Source organism: Eriocheir sinensis, chromosome 19 (assembly GCF_024679095.1).
Source record: "Eriocheir sinensis breed Jianghai 21 chromosome 19, ASM2467909v1, whole genome shotgun sequence".
Lineage (NCBI taxonomy): Eukaryota > Metazoa > Arthropoda > Malacostraca > Decapoda > Varunidae > Eriocheir > Eriocheir sinensis.
This window is the reverse complement of record NC_066527.1, coordinates 20476838-20486409: the sequence shown is the minus strand read 5'-3', so window position 1 is coordinate 20486409 and position 9572 is coordinate 20476838. Positions and strand designations below refer to the sequence as shown.

Here is a 9572-nt window from a genome sequence, read left to right as displayed (position 1 = left end):
CCCACCACCACCTCCACCACCACCACCACCACCTCCACCACCACCACCACCTCCGCCACACCCACACGTTCATTCGTTCGTCGTCCCTTCCTTTCTCCTTTCTCTTCCTCCCTTTCTTCTGTTCTTCTTCGCCCACTCCTTCCTCTTTCTCCACTTTCCATCAATGTTCTTATGTTCTTATGTTCTCTCAAATTCCTTCAATAGCTTTCTTTTTTCCTCCTTTCCTTTCCTTTTCTGCTTTCTTTCTCCAACTTTCATTCTTGTTGTTGTTTTTTTTTCATTCTCTCTCTCTCTCTCTCTCTCTCTCTCTCTCTCTCTCTCTCACCTTCATCCTCAAAATTGTTCCTCCATTCTCTCCCTTTCTCTTCCTCCTCACATTCCTCCTTCATAGGTCACGGCTCCCCCTCTTCTCCTCCTCCTCCTCCTCCTCCTCCTCCTTCTCCTCTTCCTCCTCCTCCTCCTCCTTCTCTTATTAATGTTGCAGTCGCTCCTCTTCCTCTTACTCCTCTTCATTCTCAGTTTTCGTAGGTCAAACACACACACACACACACACACACCACTCACTCATTCACTCTTTAGCAAATTTAGGTCAACATGTGAGGACGACGAGGAGGAGGAAGAGGAGGAGGGGAGCAGAAGGATGGAAGGGCACGGAGTGAGTGGGTCAGGTCACACACACACACACACACACACACACACACAGACACGTAATTTTTTCTACGATGATTCATGGTTAGAAAATGACAACTGGGATGATGATGATGACGATGATCATAAAGACGAGGAGGAGGAGGAGGAGGAGGAGGAGAATAGGAGATAAATTGAGGAAGTCAAGGATAACGATAATAATAATAATGATGATGATGATGATGATGATGATGATGATGATGAAATAAAATGACGCAAGAGATGATGAAAGAAAATCAGGAAAAAATAAATAGGAAAAGCCGAGAAAACGAGGAGAGAGAGAGAGAGAGAGAGAGAGAGAGAGAGAGAGAGAGAGAGAGAGAGAGAGAGTGTTGGCATGAGAAGGCTGAGTACCTGACACATTGTAGGGGGGGGAGGGGGAAGAGGAAGGTGAGAGGGAGAGAGAGAGAGGGAGAGAGAGGGGGGGTGGACATGGAGGGGGGTGGAGGAATGGAAGGAAGGTGACTCATGGAGGAGGAGGAGGAGGAGGAAGTCAAGGAGGGAAGGTGAGAGAGAGAGAGAGAGAGAGAGAGAGAGAGAGAGAGAGAGAGAGAGAGAGAGAGAGAGAGAGAGAGAGAGAGAAAAAAAAATATCGATCTCCCGAGGGAATTCTTGAGGGAAAGGTGAGAGAGAGGAAGAAGTGAATGAATGGAGACGAGAAAGTGAGTGAATGAGAGGGAGGGAGAGAAAGAAAAGAGAGAGAATGAAAGAAGTGAATGAGTGAATAAGTGAGTGAGTGACCGAAGGGAGAGGAGGGAGGGAGAGAAGGGAGGAGAGAGGGAGGGAGAGAAGGGAGGGAGAGAGGGAGGGAGAGACGTCATTCCAAGCACGAATCAACATCTGGGAATCTAAATCTGAGAGAGAGAGAGAGAGAGAGAGAGAGAGAGAGAGAGAGAGAGAGAGAGAGAGAGAGAGGATTGAAAGGATTGAATAACATGATGCAGGATTGTGGGGGAGAGAGGGAGGGGGCGGGGGTGGAGGAGGGGGGAGAGGTTAGTTCCTAGCATCGTTTACTGAGAGGGATGGAAGGATGGAGGGAAGGGGGGGGAGGGGGAGGGAATCATGAGTCAGAGGAGGAGGAGGAGGAGGATCATGGGAGGGGCAAAGGTGGTGACCGCTCCATGACACACACACACACACACACACACACACCGGCAATGGCTTGGTATTTCCAGGTTACCCAATGTTGCTCCGCCCACCACCATCACCACCCTCGTGTGTGTGTGTCCTGCCCTCCCTCCCGCCCACGACCTCGCTGATTAGAGAGAGAGAGAGAGAGAGAGAGAGAGGGGCGGGCCGTGCGTCGTACGCCCGCCACACACACCCGCGCCGCCTCCTCACTCCCCCACATGTGTCCGCGCCACACACTCGGGCTCAGTAAACAAGCCGCCGTGTTGAGCTACGTAGCCACGGCACCGACGCTCCGGCTCGCCCCCAACAGTGCCTCAGTGCCACGCCTCCCACGGCCCAGCAAGCTCTGCCGCGCAGTGCCACCACAGCCCCCGCCCCCCACCCGCCCACCCACCTGACGGTCTGCACCCAGCCCGCGCCGGCCTGCGCACCACCCTCGCCCATACATATACATACACACACACGCATACATAGAGGCACACGCTCGGCACTGGTAGCCTAGTGATGGTGGCGGCGGTGCCAGTCAATGAATGTTGCTTAGTGACACCGGAGGCGGCTGCGGCGGCGGCGGCGTCGTGCGCGTAAACAGTGTTGGCGGCCCAGTCTTGGTGCGGCGCGCGAGGTGACAGGCCGCGCGGTGCGCCGGGCAGGTGATGGTCTCCCGCGCGAAGGCACCAGGTGGCACCATGGCACTGCACTGCTCGCAGGCCAAACTATGGGTCAAGACGCACTACGAGCGCCACCCCGAGGGCGTGGTGGCCAAGGCCGTCATGTACAAGCACTACGAGGACTACTGCCGCGAGCAGGGGCGCAACATTATGGAGACGAGCATCTTCGGCCGCGTGGTCAAGTCCGTGTTCCCCGACGTGACCATCCGGCGCCTGGGCGGCCGCGACAACCTCAAGTACTACTACTGCGGCATCCAGGCCAAGGAGAGCTCGCCCCACGCCGGCGACAACGCCACCACCACGCGGCCCAAGCGGCGCCTCAGGAAGCGCGAGCTGCCCACGGACAAGGCTGACGTGCACCGCTGCCTGCTGTGGCTCTACAAAAACTACCACGTCGTGCCCGACGCCTCCGTGCCTAAGGCCGAGGTCTACGACCGCTACGTGAGTGAGTGCGTGGCGGGCGTCGGCGACCCGCTCTCGACGCAGCACTTCGCCATGGTGCTGAGCCACGCCTTCCCGCACGCGGCGGGCCGCAGGCTCGGCCCGCGCGCCAACCAGCACAAGTTTTACTTCGGCATCCAGGAGCGCGCGGCGCCGCTGCCTTTGGACACGGCGCCCGGCGACCTGCAGGGCGCCGTGGAGCTTATGTTCAGCAACGGCAAGCTGTGCTACCGCGAGGAGCTGCACCCCGACGACGACGACGAAGACGACGACGACGACGACGACGACGATCTCGGCTGTCGGAGCCCCGTGTCTGATACCTCCGATGGCTCGCGGGACGCCCACACGCCGCTCTCCGGGCCGCACGCGCCCCAGCGGTACCTGATGCAGCCCTACATCAAGGAGGAGCCCGTCGACTACAGCCTCCAGCACCTCAAGCTGAAGGACGAGCCGCTGGAGGAGGACGAGTACTCGGTGAAGGAGGAGCCGCTGGACCTGCACGTGCCGCGCGACGACCCCAGCATGGAGCTGTCCTACATGTCCGAGGCGTCCCCACGGGCCCCGGCCATGGGCGCCTCCCACCCCGCCTCCCACGACCAGAAGGCCAAGCGCATCTACAAGCCTCGCTTCCGCTTCATCGAGACCGGCTGGTCGAACAGCTGCGAGGAGGAGCACTACTCCGACAACAGCGCGCAAAATGCGTTAGAGTCCCAGCTGCGGGAGTGGCTAGCGCAGGCGCTGCAGGAGCACTCCGCCATGTGCGTCAACAGGGACCAGCTGTACGCCCACTACAAGCAGGACTGCGACTTGATGGGCGTGACGGCGCTGCCGCTCACCTACTTCGACGAGACGGTGATGAAGGTGTTCCGCGGCGTGGTGACCATGATCCACCCCTCTGAGAAGACCTTCTACCGCGGCGTGCGCGTGGCGCCGCTCTCCCCCCTCGACGGCCAGCTGGAGGAGCTGCTGGACGGCCGCCCGCTGCCCCCCGCGCAAGGCCTCCTGGTCGCCGAGCAGTCGCCGCCGCTCGCCATGGCGGCGCGCGTCTCGCCGCTGCTGGAGGACGAGCGGGTCGAGGCGCCCTACGAGCACTACGGGGAAGGCGAGGTGGGCGGCGCGCGCGGCGGGCCGCGGGAGGGGCTGCGGGACGGCAAGTACTACCTCAGCATGTGGCTCACCGACAACTTCGAGTCTGTGCCGGACTCGTGCGTGCTGAAGGCGGACGCGTACCACCACTACGAGATGTACGCGCGCTCCATCAAGCAGACGCCCTTCGAGATGAACGTGTTCGGCAAGATCGTGCGGCAGGTGTTCCCTAAGGTGAGCATCCGGCGGCTGGGCGGGCGCGTCAAGCCGCAGTACCACTACTGCGGTATCGCCGTCAAGCCCAGCAGCCACCTGTACCAGTTCATGGCCGGCAAGGACCCCGCGCAGCGCTCCCGCAAGAAGGAGATCGCCACGGACAACAAGAGCGCCGAGGTGGTGATCGAGTGGCTGCGCTCCCAGTACGAGGCGGGCTCCGGCCACGTCATCATGAAGAGCGCCGTCTTCAGCGCCTACTGCGCCTATTGCAAGGCGGTGGGTGAGAGTCCCGTCACGCTCAACTACTTCGGCAAGCTGGTGAAGCACTGCTTCCCCAACGTGGAGGTGCGCAAGTGTGGCGGCCGCTCCGAGCCCACCTGGTACTACTTCGGCCTGGTGCCCCTGGGCCCCCACGACGGCATGCAGCCCCACATGATGCCCCGCGAGGCCCCGGGCCACACATCCAGCCCCATCCCCATCTGCATGGGCGGCGGGGCGGGGGGGCTGCTGGCCCAGCACGCGCCAGGCCTGGCGCCCCACCACCCCTACTCCAGCTCCCCCGGCGGCTCCCCCCTGATGGAGGGCCACGACGACCCCCGCCGCCGCCTCCTGGCCCGCTCCCCCTACGAGCACGGGGACGTGCCCCCCGACACTCTGTACTCTCGCTCTCCCGGAGACTCGTCGGCGCAGTACTGCCGCTCTCCCCGGGAGGTGCTGCTGCTGGGCTGCGACAGTCCCCGCGGCCTCTGCCACTCCCCGGCGGACACGGGTCTCGCCTTCCCCCCCAGTCCCATGGAGGCGGTCTCCCCGGGGGGCCTCATCAGACCGCGGCCCCCACGGGCGGGGGGCGGCGGGGGCCAGGTGGTGCCCCGCTACCCCCACCCGCACCTGCCCTACACGCCGCAAGGTGACCCGGCGGTGGCGGCGGCGGGGCTGCTGCCGGGCGGGGACCTGCAGGCACACAAGCGGCACAAAGCCTTCCCCGAGCACTGCGGCGCCGCGGAGATCCACCTCGAGTGACGCCGTGGCAGCAGCGTGGAGGTGAGTGGCACACACACACACACACACACACACACACACACACACACACAGAAAACGGGAGTTTTGTAGGATACACTCACTGACACACACACACACACACACACACACACACACACACGTGTGTTGGCATAGTTGCTCCTCGCCGTGTGGCTGGTGACTAACGCGACTGTCTCTGTGTTGCAGGTTCGACTGTGATATAGTGAAGCAGCAGCAGCAGCAGCAGCAGCAGCAGCAGCAGCAGGAGTGTTCCTTCGTGCCTACTCGAATGTTACTGTGCCTAAAGAGACGGAAGATATAATAATAATAGTAGTAATAATAGTATCACTAATAATCACGTGCAGTGCTGAGGATCCTTTGGAAAACAGGACAATAGTCAAACTTAGTGAAATCTTCCTAAATACTCTTAATTTATTGTTTTCGTTACAACGGTGCTCTAGACGCGGCGTCGGGGAGGGGGGGGGGGGCGGCCACAGACACTCAGACACACGAGGACGGACAGAAGCAGTGCAGTGCCCCTCGCTCCCTCCCCCCGGCGTGCGTGCGTCACGAAGTGGAAGACGAATTTTTGTTGCATTAGGTTACGTTACTTTTTGTATCCATACTCTCTCTCTCTCTCTCTCTCTCTCTCTCTCTCTCTCTGATAGCAACACCCACAAGAAATGGGGAAAAGGAAAAAGTAGACAAAAAAAGAAAGCCAGAGGAGAGAGAGAGAGAGAGAGAGAGAGAGAGAGAGAGAGAGAGAGAGAGAGAGAGAGAGAGAGAGAGAATTACTGGTGTGCGGAGAGGTACCCGGTGACCCAGTGACATAGTGGTTCGCTGCGTCACTGACCCAGTAAGGGAGTGCCACACGCAAACACCCGACAGTGCCACTCGCAAACCCCGTCTGACAGTGCCCAGTGCCCAAAGACAGCGCCCCCAGTCCCCCCCCTCCGGTACCTCAGAAAGTCCCCGATTACGTCCCACAATAATGCAAGCCCAGCGAGTGAGTACCCTTCTCAAAAAAGCATAACCAGGGCACTCAATCAGACAGTTCCAGTGCCCAAGGACAGTGCCACTAGTCCCCCAGCACCACCAGTACCACAAGCCAGTACCCAGTATCCCCGGACAACTGCTCCAGTAATCCCCAGTACCCGCCAGTGCCACGGTACCAAAAGAAACTGATGGGCAGTGTCCCTGTGAGTCCCCAGTGTCGTGCTTCACCCCCCCCCAGTACCGGCCAGTGCCCCAGCTAACAAGGACCGTACCCACGTGAGTCCCCAGCACTTGAAAAATGTCAGACACGTACCCCGGTATCTTATGTGAAACCTCAGAACCACCCCCAGTACCCCCAAGACAGTGCCAAAGACAGGCCCCAGAAAGTACCCCAATCAGTACCCACCCCAGGACAGTACCCACCCCCCAGTGCCTACTCTAAGCGCCCAGAACTTTCCAGAGAGTAAACTAGTGCCTCCCCCAGACCCAGATCCCCCCCCCACCCACCGTCAGACAGTGTCCCCCAGTCCCCCAGGGCAGTACACCAGGACGGAGGATGTATAAGTGATGTAAATGGCATAATACTTACCCTGGGAAAGTGCCAGCAGCCAGTCCTTCTTGCATCTATTGTGGACCTGAGAGAGAGAGAGAGAGAGGCTGTTATGTGACGTGGAGGAGGAGGAGGAGTTGGAGAGAGAGAAGAGAGGAGGAGGAGGAGGAGGAGGAGGAGGAAAAAAAAACAGAACTGTGATATTGTAAAAAAATGGACAGATTCTTGTGTGTGTGTGTGTGTGTATGTGTGTGTGTGTGTGTGTGTGTACGTTAATTTATGTACTGTTGTTGTTGCTGTGTACACATGTTTGTTTATGTATACACGAGAGAGGGGGGGGCGTGTGGGGAGGGGGGTTAAGGGGGGGAGGTGATGGTGGTGGTGCCCCTTCCCCCTCCTCCCCCTCCCTCTTACCTCCCTCCAATGCCTCAGGTGCCCCCTCCCCCCCCATCCCAGTGAGTGAAGGGACCACGGTGCTGTGTGTGTGTGTGTGTGTGTGTGTGTGTGTACGGAGGGAGGGGAACGTTCTACCTTATTCACTCATCCTTCCTCTCCCTTCCCTTCCCTTCCCTTTCTTTCCCATTTCCCTTCCCTTCCTCTACACCCCTTCCCTTCCCCTACTCCCCGTCCCTTCCCTTCCCTTCCCTTCCCCTCCCCTACTCCCCGTCCCTTCCCTTCCCTTCCCCTACTCCCCTTCCCTTCCCTTACCTTACTCCCCTTCCCTTCCCCCCTACCTTACTCCCTTCAAGAACATTCCCATGACAGCCAACACAACATACTCTCCCTTCCCTTCCCTTCCCTTCCCTTCCCTTCCCTTCCCTCCCTTCCTCCAATAGGCATTTTTCTCCTCCCCAAAGGTAGGAAGGTTTATATAGATTATTGAAACTGAATCCAAAGTTGTTATTTATTATTATTGCTATTATTATTATTATTATTATTATTATTATTATTATTAGGGCTAACTTTTTTATACTCCCTCATCCCTTGACTAACACGTGTTTTAAAATATACCTATAAATAAATGATGTAATACTCTTATTTGTTTTTTTTCGTTTTTTTTAAGTAAGTTGTGAACAGTCAATCAGTCTGTCAATCGATCAATCAGTCAGTCAGTCAGTCAGTCAATCAGTCAATTAACCAAACAATACTGACGACAACAACAACAACAACAACACCTACTACCACTACTACTACCACTACTACCACCACCACCATCACAATTATTATTATTATTAAACATTCCATTATGGACTGACCAACAACCACAATCACCACCACAATCATGACCTCCCCCCCCCCCCTCCCTCCCTCCCTTCCCCTCCAAAACAACGAAATGTCTCCTCCACTACGAGAGAGAGAGAGAGAGAGAGAGAGAGAGAGAGAGAGAGAGAGAGATTGCATGCTTTATTCCTATACCCCCCCTCACCTCCCCTCTTCCACATTCAAGATAATAATAATAATAATAATAATAACAATGTTACTAATAATATAAAAACGACGTGTATATCTGTATGAAAGAATTATATAAGAAAATTACTTATGTTAAGATTATTACGTGTATTACAATGTTAAATATTATTATTATTATTATTATTATTATTATTATTATTATTATTATTATAGATGAAGAAGAGGCGGAGGAGGAGAGAGGGAAGGGAGAAGAGAAGAAGGGAGGGAGAGAAGAAGGAAGGGAGGGAGGGAGGGTAGAAAATAATGGACCATAACACTGTATGCATGATGATGACGGGATGATGATGATGATGATGATGATGTCACTGTTGCCTAATTTATTTTATTTATTAACTAATGTAGTTTTATACGATGACGCGCCGTTCGCTCCTCACCCACGCTAACGAAGTGGTGACGATGATGATGATGATGACGATGACGATGATGAGATAACTAAAAGCGAGGAAAATAATTAAAACGAACTCATTTACTTTTCTGTGTTTGATTAATTTCCTTCCCTGGGCTGTGTGTGTGTGTGTGTGAGAGAGAGAGAGAGAGAGAGAGAGAGAGAGAGAGAGAGAGAGAGAGAGAGAGATTATAAATTATTATTAGTGTATGTATATGTATGCATGTGAAAGGTACGTATGACTTGAATATGTGTGTGTGTGCGCGCGCGTCAATCTGCGTATTAGTGTGTGCGTCAATCTGCGTATTAGTGTGTGTGTGTGTGTGTGTGTGTGCGCGTCAATCTGCGTATTAGTGTGTGTGTGTGTGTGTGTGTGTGTGTCTAATAACTGTGTGTGTGGGTGTGTACGTGAGGGGTCGAGGCGCAGTTTTAGTGAATGGAGTGACGTCAGAGCAAGGCGAGGCTCCCATTGGCCGAGGCGAGGCACACAACGGACCAATCAGCGGGCGTCTTGAGGAGGAGGAGGAGGGAGAGGGGGGAGAGCTGACCGATAGCAATTATCTAAACTAAGCTGCGTAAGGTCTCTCTCTCTCTCTCTCTCTCTCTCTCTCTCTCTGGCAGTGGAATACCCCATGACGTCAAGAGAGGGAGGGGAGGGAAAGGAAGGGAAGGAGAAGGGAGGAAGGGAAGGAGGAAGGATGGGAATAAAGGAAGGGAAGGGAGGGGAATAGGAAGGGAGAGACAGAAGATAAGGATGAATGGAATGCGGTTATGATGAGAGAGAGAGAGAGAGAGAGAGAGAGAGAGAGAGAGAGAGAGAGAGAGAGAGAGAGAGAGAGAAAGTAAAGAAGCTTGGGAACATCAAACGAGAATATCACAATAAATCATGGAGGAGGAGGAAGAAGAAGAAGAAGAGGAGGAGGAG

The 9572-nt window shown here is 55.6% G+C and overlaps 1 protein-coding gene across 1 annotated transcript; it reads left to right on the top strand.

The window, feature by feature from the left end:
- The first annotated feature begins 2041 nt into the window (after positions 1-2041).
- On the top strand, positions 2042-8732 carry LOC127000914 (uncharacterized). Its single transcript, XM_050865033.1, has 2 exons — positions 2042-5270; positions 5454-8732. Exon 1 carries the CDS (start codon positions 2472-2474, stop codon positions 5247-5249), a length of 2778 nt encoding a protein of 925 aa, XP_050720990.1. The 5' UTR covers positions 2042-2471; the 3' UTR covers positions 5250-5270; positions 5454-8732.
- Positions 8733-9572: the final 840 nt, after the last annotated feature.